This window comes from Cyprinodon tularosa, unplaced genomic scaffold (assembly GCF_016077235.1).
Source record: "Cyprinodon tularosa strain WSP-4 unplaced genomic scaffold, ASM1607723v1 ctg25, whole genome shotgun sequence".
NCBI lineage: Eukaryota > Metazoa > Chordata > Actinopteri > Cyprinodontiformes > Cyprinodontidae > Cyprinodon > Cyprinodon tularosa.
In genome coordinates, this window is record NW_024038928.1 from 2,181,987 (window position 1) to 2,203,982 (window position 21,996).

Below are 21,996 nucleotides of genomic sequence, written 5' to 3' on the forward strand. Positions count from 1 at the left end.
TTCGATTAATTATTTTTTTTTTAACCCTACAGGCTAAACAAAGTTTCAAGTTTGAAATAAATCAATGAAAGCTGTAATAGCGTTATGCATTGTTTTTAGAAACAACAGCAAATAACAGAAGTAGAAAAGTTGCATCAAAAAAATACTGCACAAAATCAGTGCAATGAGTGCAATGAAATACCTCGGCTCCAGACGTCCCGCCCCCTCCACAGACGCTCCACTGCACCTCTCCCAAATTGTAGCTGACCGCAGACAGGAGGCCGGCTTGTTTTGTTTTTCCACCTGGATCTCCGCTCTTTTTGGCCCTCATGTCCCTCTGTCGCTGGACTAAACTCGCCCCCACTTCCTCGCCGCCTCGGCCGTATGTAGACCCACAGCGTGTAACAAAGACCATGCTTCAATATTGAGCATAATTTAAAAATGTCTGTGTCAAGCTTAATGCAACACACTGCTGTAAGAGTATAACCGGGAAGCGAAGTAGGAGGGCAAAATAGGTTTAGCGCCACCGCAGCACGGGAGGGAGAATTACGCCCAGGAGAAAATGGATAAAAATAGACCGGAGGAAAAAAACAAAACATGAATTGATTATCTTGCGGATCGTCGGCTGTTGGATCGATGCATCGATACAAAACGATTATTATTTACACTCCTAGATATGACTGAGATAAAACCCAGGTCTGTTTTGTTTGGACTATGCAGAAATTCAAAGGTAATATTATGGGTCTGACTGGAAGAAAGACGCGGTTACAAAGTAATACACATTCGCTTTGGAGGGAATAGGAAATAAAATCTGTTAATCGTGTGGAGAAACAGTCAGTTTGGAGTCGCATAAACAATCAATTAAACTTTTTTAAAACAGAAAATGATTTCAAGAGGACAGAAAATGGATAAAATAGTGGATCCTCTCTGAGCCCTAAAAAACAAAACGTCTTTCTTAATCCCCTCTCACTGCCTCATCCAGCATTTAAACCTTCCTCGGCCTTTATTGGAGCGTTTTTCTTTTCTTTAAACATTGTTCACCTTATTTTTCTAATACAGACCTATGAAAATTATCTGTTCTGGTTTAAGAGATGCTCACAGACACAAGCTTGGCCTTGCTTTAAAGCTGTGCTGGCTGTTTTTATTTATTTATTTTGATTAAATTTCATCATATGTTCCAGTCAGATGTTGGAAAAAGTTTGAATTTGTGTGGCACAGAGAGAAGTGTAATAGATCTGCTCACTCTGCGCAGTCAGAGCCTCTCTATTCAGTCACTGTGAAAAAATAAATAAATAAAATCGTATCAAAGAATATAAAAGTTGTAGACAACAGTTGTGAGCCAGCGTTTCCATCTACATACAGACATTTTCTCCCTTCTTCCACCAGCTGAGTCAGACTAAGATTAAATCAGATTTCTTGACTTTGACTAGGCCGTTCTAACTCCTGATCTGCTCTGATCTAATCCACCAGAGGCTCTGGGTGGTTCAGCTGCAGGGAGGCGAACCTCCACCCAGCAAACAGAGAAACTGATGATTACAATGTGAGATTGTACTCATTCATTAACAGTCAGAGATGTTACAGGTTTATATCCTTAACAATGAGATCAAAGGTGGTTTCCTCTTCGTCGTTTTACATAAATGTTGCCTAAAACAGAATTAAGTTGATGAGAAATCCTGTTTTGGATGTGGAGCGCAGCTGGTTTTCTTCCAAGAAGGGTGTGAATACTTTCGCAAAGCATCGCGGAGACCAAATAAAGTAAAATAAGGCTTTATAGAGGTGATAAACACACAGATCTGCTGTTTAATAACAGACTGAGACCCCGCGACGCCCTCGATGACGGATTCATCACGACTTCACTCAGAGTTTCTCTGGAAGGTTTTTGTCCAAAACGAAACAAACTAACCGCAAGTCCAACTTTAAAGGGTAAAGAACCGAAACTGAAAAACAAACCAGCAAAGTGTGAAAGGATGGAGAGAATTTAAAGAAGGAGAGTTGGTCCATGTCAACAGAAAACCCAGAGGCCCTCAGGAAGTCTGCCTGTTGAAAGAAGGACTGGTGGGGGGGGGGGGGGGGGGGGGGGGGGGGGGGTTCTCTGTGCTCATCAGACCATGAAATGCTTCATTCTTCCCACAGAATCAAGGTCTCTGTCTTTTCCTATGCAGGAGCAGCTGTTGGCCTGCTTGTGATGCTGCGTAAGAGCTGAGAAATGCAGCCAACTGAGCAGAGGGACTCATTTCCAGCTGCTCCAGACCGTCTCCAGACCGCCAGGCTGCTGCATCTCCATCCACAGACCAGCGGTTAAAAACAGCTGCATGTTTCCCTTTTAGAAACCCAGAGGGCAAACTAGCAGAACGACTCTGAGGCTTATGAACCCAAAGAGGACTGACTGACTTATCATTTAAATCGAAAATAACAACAATAACTTCCAAACAGCTCTGAGAAACTTATGTTTTGACTCATGCTAACATCTGGATCAGTTTGCATGAGTTTGAATGCAAACATCTGGATCAGATTGCTTAAGTTGCAATGCAAACACCTGGATCAGATTTCATAAAGGCTGATTTATACTTCGAAACTAGGTCGTCTGCGTAGGTGTCACAGTGAACAAAAAGACGCCCCCGCCCCCTCCTCAGACACTCTGCTGCACCTGTCCCAAACTGTAGTTGACCGCAGACAGGAGGCCATCTTGTTTTGTTTGTATGACCGCAATTGTGGAAAACAACTTGAGAAGTTGGACCAGCTAGAAGAGTGAGGTGCGCGAGACCGCTTAACCCTTTTCCCACCTGGATCCCCGCTATTTTTCGCCGTCATGTCTCTCAGTTATCAGACAGACTCGCCCCCACTTCCTCACCGCCTCGGCCGTGTCTAGACCCACAGTGTATAGCTCAGACCCGGCTTCAATACTGAGCATAAATCAAAAATATCTGCATCAAGCTCCCTGCAACGCACTGCTGCTGGGGTATAACCAGACCTTAAGTTGCTATGCAAACCTCTGGATCAAATTGCTTAAGTTGCAATGCAAACCTCTGAATCAGATTGCTTAAGTTGCAATGCAAACCTCTGAATCAGATTGCTTAAGTTGCAATGCAAACCTCTGAATCAGATTGCTTAAGTTGCAATGCAAACCTCTGAATCAGATTGCTTAAGTTGCAATGCAAACCTCTGGATCAAATTGCTTAAGTTGCAATGCAAACCTCTGAATCAGATTGCTTAAGTTGCAATGCAAACCTCTGAATCAGATTGCTTAAGTTGCAATGCAAACCTCTGAATCAGATTGCTTAAGTTGCAATGCAAACATCTGGATCACATTGCATAAGTTGCAATGTAAACATCTGGATGTGTGTGCTGATGCTCAGCCTCCTGATTTAACATCCAGAAATTCAAAGTTTGATGCCATGAAAAACAAACATGTTGTCATTTTTAGGTTCCACCTCAAACATCTGGCTGACTGCTGCTGGGAAACAGCTGGATCAGAACCACCGGCCTGATGCTCCATCAACCAGCATCAGCAACACTCCCCCCCTCTCACCTGTGTCCTGTCTGAACTGGTGCATGGACTGGAGGTCGATGATGTAGGGCGACAGCCTGCTGTCCACCTGGCCGAGAACCACGCTCCCTCCGCGGGGGTCGCTGCTCCGGATGGCGGCCTCGATCTGGTGGGAGACAGCGGGGCTGTAGGGCCTCCAGCGGCCGTGCTCGTTCAGCCATTCCCACACCACCACCGCGGAGGCCAGGAGCATGTTGTTACCGGTGGCCCTGTGGAGGAATGAGGCGGTCAGTCTGATAGCTGGAGCTACAGGCTAGCCACGGAGACACACAGCGCTGATTTCTGTCTCTTTTATTTCCTCCTTTCTGCGTTTATAAACACATTTCTACCTCATGGTGGATTAACCAGAGCAGATGGGGCCCGGAAGCTGCGGCTTTCTGGGAGGGAGGCTTACATGGAGCCGCGGAACAGCTAACACCAGGAGGCCCCGCATTCTCCCACTAAGCTCCGGGCTTTTCTCATGGCCGCCGGCTGGTCCGGTTCTCCCTCCGTCTCACCGCGGAATCAGCAGCCGGATAACCGGGCCTAGGTTCGGTCTTCGGTGCTGCTTCGGTCCTCAGCCCGTTCCGGAGGCCTTCCGAGGGGAGCACAGTGATGCACCGCCTCCGTGCCGTGGGTCCCCCACGCAGCGGGATTATTCAGATCCAGCAGGACAGAGATCCCCGTGGCTCCCAGCTTTTCATTCCCTTAGTTTTTAATTTTAACATCGACTCATTTCGGAGTTGATGAAAGACTCCGCGGCGGAGCTGGAGAGGAGGAACCGGCTGAGCCTGTTGGATCAACCCAAAGCAGAGCCTTTGTTCTCCGGCCGCTCGATCAGTGAGTCCAGCAGCTCCACCTCACAGAGAAACAATAAAAACTCACCTGCTGCTCTGCTGCGTCCCTCCGATTCCAAGACTCCTGGAACAAAGTTGAACCAACTCCTTCATGAATTAAATCTACCCTTTAGGCTCCAGCATGGTTCCGTCTTTCTCTCCCCTTCACTTCACACAAAGAATAAATCCTTCTAACCTTTACCTTTCAAAATAAAATAAACATCAAGTCAAGCAGAGAGAAAAATAAAACATATCTGCAGTTAGGAAGAACAATGTAGGCTCTCCATATTGTGTCCTTCCATCTTCACCTCACTGTGAGAAAACCTCCCTGATGAGGCAGCAGCAGCTCCCAATCACTCAGCTCCTCCACTCACCACGCCTAGAAAATCCAACCCGTGGGGAAAACAAGGAGAGCGGAATCACTAAAAACAAACTAACCGCAATTTGTGTCGCAGTATCATATTCATCGGGGTTTCATGCCAATTAAAAAATATATAAACAAATATATATTTGGAATAAACCTTATGTTTTCATATTTTCCATGGTGCAGTTTATCGTAACCTTTAGAAGGGGCAACATGGCGCCACCTGGTGGAGAAGGAATATAATAATAAATGCATATCTGAATGGTTTGGTCCGAGGTCTGTGGTAAAGAATAATTGTTGCCGCAGCTGGATTCCCATGAACGGAACACATTGTGTGAGCAGAATAGTAACTAACAAAAAACAACCACAACCAAGGCGACAACCTGCATGATTAATGTATTTATTCAAACTGTCATTTGGTGTATAGCATCTCCGGCTCCATAGCTCAGGGGTTAGAGCACTGGTCTTGTAAACCAGGGGTCGCGAGTTCAAATCTCGCTGGGGCCTGTGATACTTTTTTTTTTTTTTCTTAGTATTTCTAGTACCTAGAAATACTAATACTAGAAGTTATACTAGAAGTTAAAATGAGTAACTGACGGGACAATCAGAGCATACACAATCTGTCTACAATAGAAATGAAGAAGCAATGTATACAGAATAAAATAAAACCAATATGTTAAATGAATGATTGAGAAATATCACAGTCTATTAAGCCATAGGCTGAAGCCTGTATCGTTCAGGTTCGCTCCACCTATTTAGGGACTACTAAATGACAACTACAATAAAATCCTAAGTGCATTTTGAGCCCATAACCAAAAGTTCTCCAATCGCTTTGCGCCAGTATTTTTACAGTAATTACTTAAAAGTGTAACTATATCGGTAGCCTGGTCACACCGTTAATCTATGCTCGAATCAATCCGCCTAGCCGTTAGCCAATCAGAGGCGGAAAGAGAAGTACAACAACAAACATGGCGGCCCCCATGGAGCAGAGCGTTCCCGTTGGATCAGACAGAAAACGCAAGAAAAATGTGGATTATATATGCATCACACACATATCATCGATGGACAAAGAACGGACACAGCCACTGACAGTTGTTCGTTGGAAGAAGCTGGTTGTATGTGCCCGTAAGCGGCTAGAAATTGACGGAATCGACCGCACCTTGGCGGAGGCTGTATGTGTACACGATGAGTCCGCCAGAAATAACAATGACGATTCCACGTCAACTCTGGCTTGTTCAGAAGACTCTTTCTGGCTTCTTGGGGGGAAAAAAACTTGGTTTTCATCCAACTTGTTATAGGCGTTTCATCGATAAGAAACGAATTGCCAGTGCTGAAAAACTAGCAGAAAAACGGGGAGCATATGGTGGTGACAACAGTGATTCTGATTCTGATCACGAGTCTTCCACAACCACGTCCACGACTAGCCGGCCACCATCTCCAAAGCAGTTGAGATCCACGACTAAATCATTGAGGTCTGGCAATGTACTTCCTACTGTCTGTATAATTTGCAAGAGGGCTGACCGCTTTGTGAAAGAAGGACACAAGACAAAGAAAGAAAAAATGGTCCAAGCAGAAACTATAAATGCTGGTGAGTAGATAATTTGCAGATTGCATCTTTGTTTGTGGCTTATAACCAAAAGCAAAAGTAATACATATGTTGATTTAAAAAAATGCATGCGTAATTGGTGGCAGCCCAAGCCTGCTCTTTTCATTGTGAAGTAAGCATATGAAGGCTATGTGTAGGGCCTCAAAAATAATAAAAGGCATTATTATGAACTGGAAGTGATGATAGGCAATTAATTCATTTGTCAAATAATGGTTAGATTTTAAATTTGTCACCCAACTACCAGTTCAGTCTCGTAAAACAGAGAAAACGTATTTGATATTACGGTATTTGTTGGCAGCTGGTTTATGATTGAACTTTTTTAACTCTCTCTTTGCTAGGGAGTTTGGTTAAAGCAACTGAACTGCAAATGGACGAATCCATCCTCAAGGATGTAAGTGGAAAAGATGCTACAAAGAATATACAAGATTTCTGGGGGCTACAACAAGTGATGAAAGGTAAATTTCAGATAATTCAAGTAGAATATTTGTGAAATACAAATACTTGAGAGTGAACCATATATTGATGGTAGGGTTACATTCTGGGGTTAAACATTTTTGAAAGTTGATTATTCTTACAAATGAAGCCCAGTTTATAGAGAAATTATATTGTTGTAAAAAATGTAGAATAAAAATTTGGATGCAGTTTTAAATAAAACATTTTAACCATAAATTTGTATGAAATGAGATATTCTATCATTGTTAATTTTAAGATTGAGTAAGCATTTTAACTCATCTGTATTTTGCATTGTTTCACACAGGATGCCAGAAGCCTGGGAGTATGCCACTGTGTACACAGAATTAATTTTGTGACAAAATAATTTGGGCACAGTCGATTAAAAAACAAGAAATCTTCAGGATGAAAAAGCTCTCTTCCCTGTTCCAGAAAATGATACGAGAACACCATGGTCAAGGAAGTGACAGGTAATTATGATTCATTAATAGATTTTGATATTATTCACATCAGGGCTGCACAATGGTGCAGTGGGTAGCAGTGTTGCCTTGCAGCAAGAAGGTCCTGTGTTCAAATCCAACCCTGTGTCCTTCTGCATGGAGTTTGCATGTTCTCCCTGAGCATGTGTGGGTTCTCTCCGGGTACTCCAGTTTCCTCCCACAGTCCAAAAACATGTCTGTTAGGATAATTGGCTTCTCTAAGGCTGCGTCTCAATTCGCAGGCTGCGTACTTCCGAGGACCCAGACTCGGTAGGCTGCTCCGGAGGATCCTCAGCCGTTGGTAAATGGGACGGTCTAGCCTTTGGAGCACTTCCTGGTTGCGACACAACGTCATCACGTTTACCCCAAACACAGCGCGAAACAAATTCCGACAGCTCGAGAAATACGGAAAGAACCAACAAAAAAATAGATATGGACATTTTTATTTTTTTTATTTACTTGTTATTGGAGGAGGAGAGTCGGCTTTGACGGCTTCGGCAGCAGCAAAACCTGCGACGGATTTTTCTCAGGCTGGCAGAGCGCAGTGGAGAGGTAAGATCTACCTGCTATTATTCTAACCCACAGGGGCCTGCTAATGATCAGAATATACCAGCTATTAAATAAACGCTTGTCAGCAGATTGATGAATAGGTTTAAATATCAAATTTTATATTTATTTGTAAGTTTGTGATTTATTTGTTTGTAACTTTAGTAATTTGAATTGAATAGTTAAATGTGTACAAACCCTGTAAATAACTGACTTAAATCACTGCTTTCACTATCACTAATGTTGTGTTGAGAATAGGGCTGCAACTAACGATTATTTTAAAAATCGATGAATCGGCCGATTATTTTTTCGATTAATCGATGAATCGGACAAAAAATTTTTTTTATATTAACCTCTTTATTCCAAAATAAACATTTTAGACAGAACAAACAAGCCCACAAGTACAGGTTGCTCATTAACTGTACTGGTGCAATATGAAAAATAAATGTTTGTGTAAAAACTACGCAAACTTACATGAGAAATGTAGCTGTACATCCACAAAATATAGGCTACTTTGTTTCATAAAGCGCAAAAAGAGACAGGCATTTTTGTTTTTTAAAGCCCCTAAGGGGTTCAAACAGTAGGTCCCCCCATTTCAACAAATGAGTTTTTTTAGACTAGAAGAGTTCTGCCTTTTAAGACAGGAAAGTATAGCAGTTAAAGTTGCTGCTTGAGAAAATACTGAACCATAGAGATAAAAATAGCCCTGTGATTCAAATTATAAATTGTATTTGGAATAAAAATGACACATCCTCCAAAGACAGATATTTACATGGGAATGTGGCAGATAATTAATTGACATATTACTGATCTTGCTGGATTTTGTTCTGCTTTACTTCCATAAATTGCAGGATCTTCTTTTCTTTATCTTTGCCAGAAGATTTAAACTTTAAAAGCCTTGCCCTCATAATTTGCAAGTTAATTTATTTATAAAGAAAATATAAACGCTGCTTAAACAAATTTAAATGAAATTAAAAGTAAAATAAGTAGCCAACCTTATCACTGTCTGTAACCTACTAACAAGGTAAGGAAAGCATCAGATGAGCTACCTGAGAAACTAACGTTACGTTTCCCCACTTTAAAATGAAACAAACATGGTTACTCATCCTGCTGATCAGCTCTCTTCACTGCCATTGAAGGCTCCAACGTGTTTTCTTTTCAGGTGCTGCGTCATAACAGTGGTGCTTCCGTGCCATGTTCATTTGTTTTTACAAAAGTTGCATGTTACGACTTTTTTCACTTTACAAAGCGCCGGCTATTTTAATTATTGTGATCAATTTGCGCCGTCAATCCCGGCGCATGCGCGCTTCATTTGCAGTCTGGACGCTGAGGGTTAACTCCTCACTAAAATCCTGCGGCTCTGACTGAGAGGGATTCCTGTGGGAGAGGGAAAAAGGCGTTGGGATGGGGGAGGCGCCCCAAGGCAGGCAAAAGCCGCCAGTGACACCGTAAAAAGTCGCCAGATTTTTCGCTAGTCGCTTTTTTGAAAAATAGTCGCTGGAGGGGTCTGAAAAGTCGCTGAGTTGGCAACACTGCAACTGCGGCGCTGACTCGCTCCGCCATATTTTTTTTTCTTCCCCCGGTTGACGGCGGCGGCGGATGACGCATTAATCGCGCGACACAACTAATCGATGATTAAATTCGTTGCCAACGCTTTTAAAAGTCGATTTTTATCGATTTTATCGATTCGTTGTTGCAGCCCTAGTTGAGAAGCCAAACTGTTGAGAAATAAATCCTTTTTGTCTAAATTATTATCCCCTTACTGCCTGATTTTATTTGCAATTTTATATATATATATATATATATATATATATATATATATATGTATATATATATATATATATATATATATATATATATATATATATATATAAACATAATACAGGAAAAAAAAATCAAAATATAAAAACATAAAAAATAAGTTAAATAGTGGATCTAGATGAAGTAAAATTTAATTTCTAATAAATCATGTAATAAAGATAAGGAAAAAAGATAGATGACTGAATAAAAATAAATATTTTTGTCTTTTTTTTTCTACAGGTCATAACAGCGGATGAAGAGCAGGATGACATGCCAGAGGATGAGGAGGGGGAGAACGTGTAGGAGGCAGTCAGTGGTGCTCACTGGAGGGACCAGCTGTCTGCCGAGGTTTCTGCCCTGGAGGAGGGTCTACCCGACCACCGTTACATTTAGATGGCAAGTAGAATCACTTCTTAGCTGTTCTTATTTCAGGGTTATAAAAACAGTTTTAGTAAAGTCATTATTTTCTGCGTCTTCTTGAACATTTTTAGTAACATGGCAGCCATCGATTGGATCAGCAGTGGAGAGAGGCAACCCCCACCCACCAGATGATGTCCCACTCGCAGTCAGAAGACTCCAAACTCATCTGTGTGGCATCCCATCCAGTCCAGCAGCCCCACCAGGGACTCCTGCTCAGTCACAATTATATATATATATGTTCTCTAGTAATATTTACTGTATATCTTTTGTAAATAGTTGTAGTAGTTAATTTTAAAATCTAATGTCAATAGTTAAAAATGTTTAATAGTTTATTGTAAATACTTGCTTCTCTAAAAATAAACTGATGTCACTGAGAAGTTGTTCTAAGTTTACTTAAATTACAAAGAAGTGATGAAACAGATCATGTAAAAAGGTTAAAAGACTTTAAGAACACACCGACAGCAATAACTTTTATAAACAATTTAATAATTTAATTTAACCATAACAGCAACACAGAACTTCAACTTGTTAAAAAAAAACACCAAAAAAATAATAACATCTGTCCACCATCCTCTCCAATAAATGAAATAATCTGTCCATCCTTTCCGGCCTCCCTCTGCCATCTCATCTCCTCCCTGATTAAATCCACCAACTCGTCACTCCTTCTTCTCTTCCTCCTTTCCCTCCTCTCTCATCCTCATTCTCTTCCTCATCTTCACCCTGATGCCGCTCAGCCTCTGCAGCATCTAGCCCTGGTGTTTCCTCAGGGATGGAGGCAATTAGGACAGGTGGGGCAACAGAGGGCCTCTGTCCTAATACCTCATCCAAGAGGAAAAACCAGGGCCAGGTGGCAGCAGTAGGATTCCCACTGACCCCCTGCCCTGTCCAAGAATCTTTGCATTCCTATAGTAGAGGAAAACAATGTGTGTCAACAGATGCTATTTTCTGTAGTGTTTCATTTAAAGCTAGAAAAAAGGAAGGTTTCATGATTTGGATGGATTAATGAAATTCTACAGAAAAAAACTTAAACGTCTTTTTTTCCCCTCAAAATGTGCAGTGCGCCCTATGGTGCGGTGCGCCTTATGTGTGTTGTAACTGCGACTTTTGAGACCACCTCATTGAGGAGATGATGAAAGAGTGGCTGAATGTAAGGAGACCAGGTGTTTTTTTCCACTCATCACCATCGCTGTTAATATGTAACTCCATGCGTGCCCATCTCACAGCTGATGTGAAAAACATGGGGAAACAAATTAACCCTGTGCTCGCTGTTCAACCGCTCGACATCGGTGTGAACCGGACCCAGCAGGTGCAGCAGAAGCAGCGAGTTTACATGCAAAGTCAATGGTTGACGCGCGTATAGGTGCAGCAAAAGGTCCTGCAGCGCGTTTTGAGCTGCAGGTGCAGCGCGTCAGGAGCGCGCCGCAGTTTTGCTGCTGGACGCGCCGCATCAACCAATCAGAGAAGCTGATCTGGGAGCTGACAGCGAGACAGACACAGCGCTCTGATGACATATGATATTAACGCAAATGAAACGGCTGGGGAGATGATGAAAGGCAGGTGTATGTGAGGAGACCAGGTGCTTTTTTTCACGCATCACCATCGCTGCGTGCCCATCTCACAGCCGATGTGAAAAAAAAAGATGAATCAAATGAACGCTGTGCTCGCCGTTATCCCGGGGGTCTGACAAAGGAACTTCAACCGCTCGACATCGGTGTGAAAGCGGCCGTTCAAAGTAAGGCTGCGAGCGGCGGATGACAGACGGAGAGCACAGTTTCAGGATAAGTGGAAGGCAGCGCCGGGCAAGTTACGCCACCGTTTGCGGATGGATTGTAGATGCTTGGACTAACGTGTCTGCTGGCTCTGTTGTTCAAGCTTTCGCAAAAGCCGGCATTATTTCTGAGGAGCCGCGCTGCACGGAAAGTGACTCTGACAGCGAAGAAGGGGAAATTGGCATATCTGATTTAGCGCAGCTGTTTAATTCAGAAACAGAGGATGATGACTTTGATGGGTTTGATTAATACTTTGTAATAAATACATGAATAAAGCACAAACATACTCAGTTTTGCTCCCGCTCTATTTTTCTACCTGAAAACTTAATTCAACAGCAGCCTCTGGGCCGGGTCTCCTCCGGTTTCACCGCGGCGGCTGGCAGGTGTTTTTTCATCTAAATAATCTAAATCTTGCAGCTATATTTGCTGTGATCAGTGGGAATAAAGTAGTTTTAATATGTTTTTAAGTGAGAAAGGCCACCTGAAAACTTAATTGCAGTCAGTTCATCCAGATTATCTATTTCTGTCGGAGGCGCTCAGACCCCCACATACCAGCGCAGGGCCGTGCAGAGACCACTAAAGGGGCAGGTGCTCAAAAAAAAAAGGGCACATCTTATCGCATTTTAGGACAGAATATTAACAAAGTCACATAGCTTTCAGAGTTTAATGAACAATGATAAATTACAAAATTGTGAGACATACAATCAAAGCTAAGGGAAATCTCTACATAGAACATAGAACTATGCATATGTAAAATATTTTATTAGTAATTTCTTTCTGCAGGTCTATTTTGTTATAGGAAAGTATTACAATATTCAAACCTGCAATTTAGCCAAAGATGTAAATCAGAGCTGGACCACCAGACATATTTTGTCTTTACAGAATTAAACTGTTAAAAATGCATACAAGGGCACAATGCAACCTTTTAGTGTACTGTAATCTATAAAAAAGAATGTCTGCCTGGTTTGCTGTACTGATAGTGGAGATGGAGACAGTCCATTCAGAAAAGCAGAGCTGCTGCATCAAACTTTAACTAGAACTGCAGAAAAAAAAGAACAAAACAAACATTTTATTAATGCATGTCACCATGAGAAAAGCCTACTCTGTTTGTGTCTTAGTGTATTTTGTAAGTACCTATATACGTTTTCTTCAATCTTTCCTCTTCGTTTTTTCTTGTCAGTTGCTCTTTTCTTTTTTTCCTCATTGTCTCATCTTTTCTGTGTTGAGTGAAGGTCAATGTCTTATTTATTTCAGTCTCTTGCCTTTCTTTTTCCCCCAAACTAAATCCAAGATTATGATCCAAAAACTTATTTTCCGTCATGGTGATTTAACTGTTTAAAAACAAATTCCCATCTTTTAAGCATTTTTGCTATTTTTGTTCTCTTTTGTTCACAGCAGCAGTTTTCTGTTAGCCATGTCTTTAAAAATGTTAATAACCTCACTGTGAATGATTGGCACATCCTTCTCGATTGCCAACAAAAAGGTCTGACAACCGATCCTCCTTGCATAAGCTGCGCAGTTTTGTTTTCACCAGCTTCATACATTATATCTATCATATATCTATCATAGTAGTTCTGGATGAGTTCTCCTTTAAGATACATTTACCTAACGCTAGAATAAATGAAATGTACATCATGCAGCAAAGGAAATTAGAAAATCAGACATATATCCATTATGGAGATGATAGGTTTTTGACGGGCGATGTGCCCCTATTGCATAAGTAATACTGCAGAATGTCCTACTATCATTAACGACACAGGGAAGCTTTTTAGTTATCTTGCTTTGCTAGCAAAGTCATTAGCTAGCAGCTAGCTCATAGCACAAGAACAACAGCCTAATGTCTGTATGATACAAATACTGAATCGATAGATAAGAACAGCTTTTCCTCACCTGGCTGTCTCCTCCCGCTCAGTAGTTCTTCAGAGAAAGAACTACTTTCCTCCGTTTAAACCGCTACTCTTTGCTAAAGTAGAGAAATTATACAACGTTCAAAGTTTTCCGTTGTCTGACAAGTAGGAAGCCTACTCCAGTATTTTCACCAAAAATTATGTTTTTTAATTCACAAAAAAAACTGTTCTGTAATCATTACAAAACAGTTTTTTGTGAATTAAAAAACATAATTTTCAATGTAAAAGACTAAAAGCACAGAGTAAACAGTGTTTTAGATCAAACAATACTGCATCATCCATGGGGCTCATTTGGTTTCACTTACATCTCTATTCAGGTTGACATTGGAGAGGCGGTGCAGACTGAAGACATAGCCATCCGTCCGATCATGGTTGATCTTGCTTAGGGCCAAATGAGCAGCGGCCACAGTGTAATGTGGAATATCCGCTACCTTTAGCTCCGCAGTTAGCCGCCTTATCTGACTGTGCGAGAGGCAAGTGCGTCGTCACCGGCAAAAGGTCAAAGGTAACAATGTGATCGGAGGGCTTATTGTATTGTTTATCTTTCCAAAAAAGAAAAGATAATAATAATAATTTAAGTACATGTGTCAAATAAATAATAAATTATAATAAAAAAAAAAAAAAAAAAAAAGGGACCAAAAGGGCACATTGGGATCATGGAGCAAAAGGGGCAGGTGCTCAAGCCCCCTTAGCCCCCCCCTCTGCACGTGCCTGTACCAGCGGTACACCGACAGTAAATCCCTTCAACAGCAGCCTCACACGGCGGCTGGCAGGTATTTTTCATCTAAATAATTTACAGTGCAGGCATCAGGATACCGGCAATAAAAGCGAACATATTCCGTCGGCAGGTTTCAGGATTTTAAGTTAATTTAGGAGTAATCACAGCGCTGTGTCATCTGCGATGTGTCTGTCTCACGGCCAGCACGCAGGTTTGATTAATTTGTAATAAATACATGAATAAAGCACAGTCATACTCAGTTTTGGGCCCGCTGTATTTTTAAAATACGCAGTAGAGCTATTTAAAGGTAGTAGAGGACATGTACTTGTATATAAAAAATGCGCCCTATAGTCCGGTGCGCCTTATGTGTGTGTTAAATACAGAAATGGGACACATAACTGAGACTGCGCCTTTTAGTACGGTGCGCCTTATGGTCGTGAAAATACGGTAAGTTGTCCCACACAAGGATCACTTCTATCACAAATATGAGATTTACAAAAAGTGTCATCTGAGCATCATTTGATGTGATCAAAAGATTATATTTGTACGTTGGTGTTTGAACAGGACTTCTTTTAACTTGTGTGACTTTTACATAGAAATGCAACATGTAGATGGAATTCTGCCTCTTCCCTCCATCCGCCTGCAGCAGTATTTTTGGCCCCGATGATAAGGTGGTCATTTTATCCACTTCTCTGTCTGCTCCCTGGAACAAAATGACATGTAAAGCATATTTCTGTTAAGTCAACAGGCAAAATGACTGTTCTGTATAATTAGGCCTGTATTGTTCTTCAAGCGAATTATACTTTAAACCTTATTATACTGTACTGTAAATAAACTATACATTATTGAGTATTAAAACAAAACGTTTGCAGTATTGACAGCCCAGTACAGCTGGACTAATGTTATTTCTTCAGCTGCATTAAGCTTTAACAGCTCTAATACTTTGTAATAAACTGTATGAGAATAAATAGATCTGATTTGTGAGGGCTACGGCTATCAGTACAGTAAGATGTAGGTTAAAATAAAAAATAGTGACATTTGTATGAAGGCTTTTAATTGTTGATGAGCATCACGTATCAACAGGTTAGCTCTAAGCTTTAGCTTTAGCTGCTCCTACACATCCCGGTGGCTCCGTTACCGTCATGTATTTTAATAGATGTTCATAAAAAAAAATAAATAAAAAAAAACTACTTACATTTAAAGGTGTTCTCCGCACTACTGTCGGCGCTGCTGCTGCTTTCGGTTGTCCGTAATTTGAAGAAAATCCGACTTTCTTCTTCTTCTTTTTCTTCAACTAAAAAAAAAAAAATAGCGCGCAAAGCACCTCGGGAAATCTAGCGGGAGGCGAGGCCACTAAGGACGGTAGCGATGCATCCTCAGAATTCGGGGAAAAGGAGGACGCATTTTGAGGCTGCATTTTAAGCGTCCTCAGAATTTTTGCCAAATGGGACGGCCTCCGCGCAGCGTTGTGACGTCACCGGCCTCAAAATGCGTACTACCAAGTACGCAGCCTGCGAATTGAGACGCACCCTAAATTGTCCTTAGGTGTGAATGATTGTTTGTCCTGTATGCCTCTGTGTTGCACTGTGACAGACTGGCGACCTGTCAGGGTGTACCCCGCCTCTCGCCCAGTGAACGCTGGAGATAGGCACCAGAAACCCCCGCGACCCCATGAAGGATAAAGTGGGTTGGATAATGGATGGATGGATTATTCACATCAGCATATATTTATTATTCCTTGTCAATTTTTCACAGATCAGATCTTCTGAAGAAAAGACTGAGGCAAGACTTTTCCCAAATAAATTTCTACAAGCCTCCGAGGAAAAACCTGAGTGAAATGGTATTTACAGAAGCTACAGAACTTCTCAACAAGGGTTCATCAACTGAACCTGAGTCATCAGGATCGCAAGAGACTTTGTCGAGTGGTGGAGAGACAGTTCAGGAAAGTGGTACATATGCAGCACAATGAGACTGTACCAGAACCATTTATAGTGCAGGTATAATTCTTAAACAAGCAGTTAAGAGTGCCCCTAACATGAGTGCCAATTGGCCTCCTACATCTGAGGATCTAAATATTTCCTCAGCTAGAAAGATTGTGCCAATTGAACTGTATAATTCACTTGCTTGGTGCATATGTGTAAGTGATGAGTTGACATTATCTAACATGGTTAATGTTAATTTTAATAAAAGTCATTGTTTAAAAACAGAAATGTCTTTGTGCCTAGTTTTCATTGTTCAAATTTTAGCTGTGTTTCAGTAATTTCCTGAAATTTTCCGCCCAATATTGTAACTGGTCTGCTAGGTGATAAAATTCACACCACTTTTCATAATAATTAGTTAACCAGACACAAAAGGGTATCTTGCTATTAGAGTTTTTCAATTGAAAATTCAAAGAATTGCAGTTTTCATGTGCAATAAAGATATATTTTGGGAGATTGTGAAATTGTTAAAAAGTGTATTTTTTCATTTAGAATAACTCCTTACTTAAAGCACGCAGAACATTGCCGCTATATAAGCTCTGAGTAAGTATGAATCTCTGTGGGAATCTAAATTCTGAGTCTGATAGCCTTAATAATAAAAAAGTTACAAGGGTTTGAAAATGGTAGAAGACCCAAATTTGTCACTTTTTTGGGTAAACTGCCACCTTTGGCACCCATTTTCTCAAATACTGGCAGGTATCCCATGGAGAACTTTTTTCCCCAGCTCGAGTACATATTTAAGATTGGAAAACTGCTATCGAAAAGTAGTCCCCAGGTTAGTGGAGCGAAATCCTATTTCTAGCCTCATTTTGAGCTTCAGCATATGGCCTATATGAGGAAAACGGTTATTTGTCAGTTCTCGCAAAATACAACATATTCCAACTGCACTTAAACGCCCCATTGCATATAATGGGAAAATACGGGAAAATTTGAGCTTTGCAATGGTCTATAAATGCGTCATTAGCAAAGCTGACGTGACACAAAGCGGACAAATTAGAAGCAATTAAGCCACATTAACACATTTTAATGATAAATATGATGAAAATATTAACTATTATGTCAAAAACAAACAAATTAAACAGTTCAATTCAGTAAAATACCAAATTATTTAGAACAGGGAACTCAATAACTCGCTATATTTCCTCAATTAACCAGACAATAAAAGAGGAAACCTTACAGTCACATCTGGACGCATAAAGTCCACACTTTGAGAGAGAAAAGGGTGGCTGTCGTCTGCTGACCGTTACCTGGCTGTGAACTAACGAGGACTGATAATTGAACCTTAGAGAAAAGTCAGCTCTGATTGATTGTCGCCTGATAACCAGGTTTCATAAACTATTATAGGATGCTGATGCGTTCAAAGTGTTTAGAAACAAAAAAACACCAGAACCTGGGCACGAGGTTGGTGGATGGAGAGAGAAAGACGCGTGTCTCTAAGCCTTAATCAGGGAGACTCTGCAGATTGGAATTCAATTCAGTTATTGAAAACCGTAAACCAACTAGTAGGAGAAGTCTGAATTGCCTCCATTTAATAACAGTGTAATCTGTTAACCAACTGCAGAGACAGCACAGTTAAGTGCAGCTTGGTGGAGAACAAAATGATTAGCAGGGTAGTGATTGGAGGAGAACCTCTTCAAGTAACTGACAAAGAAATTCTAGAAAATATCAGTGGTGCAAAAGTAAAAGGTGAAATGGTTCAAAACGACAAGAAATGCAGAAAGGTGTGACAGCCTATCAGTGCAAAGTAAGCTTTTCAAGAGCTGATTATCGCGGCATTTAAAATGCATTATTTTCGTCAGATATTTCAGATATAAATGGTTCTGCATATTTGCGCAGAACTGATTCTGGTTGATCGTAAAGCCGTATGCTCGGAAAAGAAGCTTGAGGTGGAGAAAAAGCTAGAGAATGCGAAAATGCACATTTTTTCAAAGTTTTATAACAGGCTGCTAACATATTTAGTTAGCTTGAAAAATGCTTTACGTAATGTTAGAAATACCGGAAACATTTATACGCTTTTGAGCATATTTTCGACATGGGTCTGTGTGCACATTCAGAGCCCGGATAGCTCAGTCGGTAGAGCATCAGACTTTTAATCTGAGGGTCCAGGGTTCAAGTCCCTGTTCGGGCGAACATTCTTTTCTGAAAGTGACTACATAAAGGTAGAAAACGCACTGAAGTGGAAAATAGTCTTTTCTCCCTTCCCTCAATCGAAGTCAACAGAGCTGACGATGCGCTCTTAGCTATGAGAAGAAAGGACCCTTTTAACAGTTTCCATTCAGATAATCACTGGGGATCGCCAACTTGTGTTTTTCCTTTTTTTTTTTTTTTTTTTTTTTTTTTTTTTACAAGTTATGCAGTACCTTGATTGACCGACTTCCATTGTGAGCTCAGACATTGATTGGCTCGTAAGGCGATAAGCCGAGTTCCAATGTGAGCTTGTCCATGAGTTATGAGTTAAAATGAAAAACAAATGAGTGTGCCTCATCTGCAGAGACTAGTAGAACAATTTCATGCTGATTTTGGGTCAACAGGTCACATGACCTGGGAGCTATTGACGAAAAAAAAAATCAATTTTACAAAAACAAATTGATAAAAAAAAAAAAGTTAGAATGAAAATCAAATGCGTGTGCCTCGTCTACAGAGACTAGTAGAACAATTTCAAAGTGATTTTGGGTCAATAGGTCACATGACTTTTGAGCTATTGACGAAAAATACTAAATTTTACACAAAAAATTGCTAAAAAAATGAGTTAGAATGAAAATCAAATGAGTGTGCCTCATCTACACAGACTAGTAGAACAATTTCATACTGATTTTGGGTCAAACAGGTCACATGACCTGGGAGCTATTGACGATAAATACTCAATTTTACAAAGAAAATTGCTAAAAAATAAAAAATTTGTTAAAATGAAAATCAAATGAGTGAGCCTCATCTGCAGAGACTAGTAGAACAATTTCATGCTGATTTTGGGTCAACAGGTCACATGACCTGGGAGCTATTGACAAAAAAAAATCAATTTTACAAAAACAAATTGATAAAAAAAAAAAAAAAAGTTAGAATGAAAATCAAATGAGTGTGCCTCATCTACAGAGACTAGTAGAACAATTTCAAAGTGATTTTGGGTCAATAGAATCAGAATCAGAATTCTTTATTGTCATTGCTCCACAGGGGTGCAACGAAATTACTTGAAAAAGAAAAAAAACACAGTACAAGCAATCAGTGCAAATTTAAAAATATAAAATAAAAAAATTTAATTAAATAAATACGAAAAAAGTTTAAAAAGGGATAGGCTACTGCGGGCTCTCCTGAGGTAGCGGGTACAGGTTATTGCACGTGAGGTAGCATTAGTGATAGTTACCGTTGTTAAATTGTACGTGAGGCGTTCAGGGCAACAACAGCTCTAGGAAAGATAGGTCACATGTACTGGGAGCTATCGAAGAAAAGCTTATATTATTTAATATTTAAATTGTTTAAATATTAATTATAGCTTCAAAATTCAATAAAATGTAATTTATCTAATGTAAAAGCATGAATTAGCACTTTATCTGTCAGTTGGTCACAAGGAAAGACATTTATTAATATTTTTATGTCAGCGCTGTTTGGTTCGCAAATTTGTTGACGGTCCCTAAGTGAAGCACAGTGCGCTTGGGAAAGGAGCGGTGGTGAACTGCTGGCCGACATTAGCGTACATAAATCGAATCAGCCGCGAGCTAAACACCGCTTGGCCCGGTGAGGGCGAATATCCAATTCCAACTTGAAACTAACTTCACTGCGGTACATTTGCTCCAGTTAAGCCTCTTGTTTATTCTTCTGGTACACTGGGAACGGAGAAAAACGCTCCATTATTTCTAGTGCTCCCGTATTAGTGACTTTACAGTAAAAACACGGAGAGAGAAAACGGCTACTTCATATACCAACTTCCTGTTTTGAAAATACAAGTGTAGGCTTAGATACTTATTTTTATTGATATTTAATTATCCTACATACAAAAAAGGATGTTTAGAAACTTCATATACAAAACTAAAAGGCGTATCACATGAAACCAGAGCAGGACCTTGATCCATTATAGATGTTGTATCACTTCTTTACTAAACCTGGAAACTCACTCTATAAAGGCTATTAATAGACTTGAAATGCAAAAATATAAAAGGTGTTACTGAAGCCAATGGAGAACTATGATCCAACACTGATTTGTTTGTTTATTCATATACAAATGCATAAAATTAGATATTAAAGATTTGAAATGCAAAAATTAAAGATGTAAATTTTGAAGCGAATAGAGTGCTATGATCCAACTTTGATTTTGAGGTAATTGATCTCATGTCCTTGAAGCTATTAATCAAAATGCTAATATTTCCATATAATTAAATTATTTAAAATAATTTAAGATTTAAATGGAGAAATAAAAGGCGTAACTTTTTAAGAAGATTGAGTAAAAATATCCAACACTGATTTTCGAAGTCTCCTCCAACCTGAAGGGGATGTTTTCTGGGATGTTTTGTATTTTTGAGATCTTAAACAGTCCAGGATTCAAGATCTTGTAGAAAAACGTGGGTCTGCAAAAGATGACAGGCGATGAGGGAATATGCTACTGTAAGTTTGTTTTGTTTATTGGGTCTAGAAGGGTTGTAATATCAGATGTGTTGATTTAATCCCATTTTTGAATTGGTGTCATGTGCGTGCTTTGGGCATTAGACTTGCAGCCAAGATGTCTGGAAAAACAGAGAAATAAGAGACCTCTTTAAAAGTCAAAGTGTGATTCAGAGAAGTGTGTAACACCCCTCCTAAAACACCTTCACTGGATCCATAAAGCAGCAGATCCACCTCAAGATCCTCCACCTCATTTTAAAGCTTTCAATAACCTTGTAAAGTATATTTGTTTTATTGAAGGTGCTGATAAATCAACTTTATTATTGCTATATGTTATTATTATTATTATTATTATCAAAAAAGAAAAAAAAAATACAATCTATGAATGTGATTATATATATCCCAGTTCATTATAACTTTATAACTATGTTTCTAATCTATATTGATTGTTTCACCCTAAATTGTCAAATTGTTCATGTCATGCATCCTTATGTTGTGTCAGGAGAGTGATAGCAGAGATGCTAGAGAAGGTGGAGAAAACAAACAGAGAAAAACTACTAGAAAACACGCTGTCACAGCTGTCCGCTCTATGGCGTCCTCGTGCCATGTGCACTTATAGACGTCCTTGTGCTTGAAAATGGTGTTCATGACAAACAATCAGTGCTTTTTTAACTACTCTTTTTCTAACCGGTCATCCGGGGGAATTTAAGCCCCCTGAAAACATAGCCTCTGTTATCATTCAATTCAGTTTATTTATACAGCACCAATTCACAACTTATGTCATCTTAACCACTTTATAGAGACAATTCAGTCAGATTGGTTTAAAGTGTTCTATCTAAAGAAATCCAGATGATTACATCGACTCATTGACTCAAAGCCAATCCCTCACACCTAGCATGCTAGTAGTGACAGTAGAGAGGAAAACTCCCTTTTAACAGGAGGAAACCTCCAGCAGAACTGGGCTCATTGTTAGCGGCCATTTAGCATCAGACATACAGAAAGAAGCAGAGATACAAAAGTTGGCCCA

General features: G+C 40.1%; 1 protein-coding gene, 1 long non-coding RNA gene and 2 other non-coding genes across 5 annotated transcripts in view; 3 read left to right on the forward strand and 1 right to left on the reverse strand.

The window, feature by feature from the left end:
• The window catches only part of LOC119785531 (E3 ubiquitin-protein ligase DTX1-like), a 37,930-nt gene extending 33,210 nt beyond the window's left edge, over nucleotides 1–4,720 (reverse strand). The window contains exons 1-2 of one of the 2 annotated variants that reach the window (XM_038288253.1): nucleotides 4,391–4,720; nucleotides 3,509–3,735 (exon numbers count right to left, since the gene is read on the reverse strand). In XM_038288253.1, coding sequence (XP_038144181.1) covers nucleotides 3,509–3,735; nucleotides 4,391–4,455 — 292 coding nt within the window. In that variant the 5' untranslated portion in view covers nucleotides 4,456–4,720. Of the gene's footprint in view, nucleotides 1–3,508; nucleotides 3,736–3,855; nucleotides 4,004–4,390 lie in introns of those variants that run through there. The other variant, XM_038288254.1, reaches the window with a different exon arrangement.
• A 419-nt stretch (nucleotides 4,721–5,139) lies between these two features.
• Nucleotides 5,140–5,212, forward strand: trnat-ugu. Its single transcript has one exon. It is a non-coding gene; the product is annotated as a tRNA-Thr (tRNA).
• A 944-nt stretch (nucleotides 5,213–6,156) lies between these two features.
• LOC119785532 lies at nucleotides 6,157–7,120 on the forward strand. Its single transcript, XR_005281047.1, has 3 exons — nucleotides 6,157–6,293; nucleotides 6,650–6,766; nucleotides 7,069–7,120. It is a non-coding gene; the product is annotated as an uncharacterized LOC119785532 (long non-coding RNA).
• An 11,314-nt stretch (nucleotides 7,121–18,434) lies between these two features.
• On the forward strand, nucleotides 18,435–18,507 carry trnak-uuu. The gene has a single exon. It is a non-coding gene; the product is annotated as a tRNA-Lys (tRNA).
• Nucleotides 18,508–21,996: the final 3,489 nt, after the last annotated feature.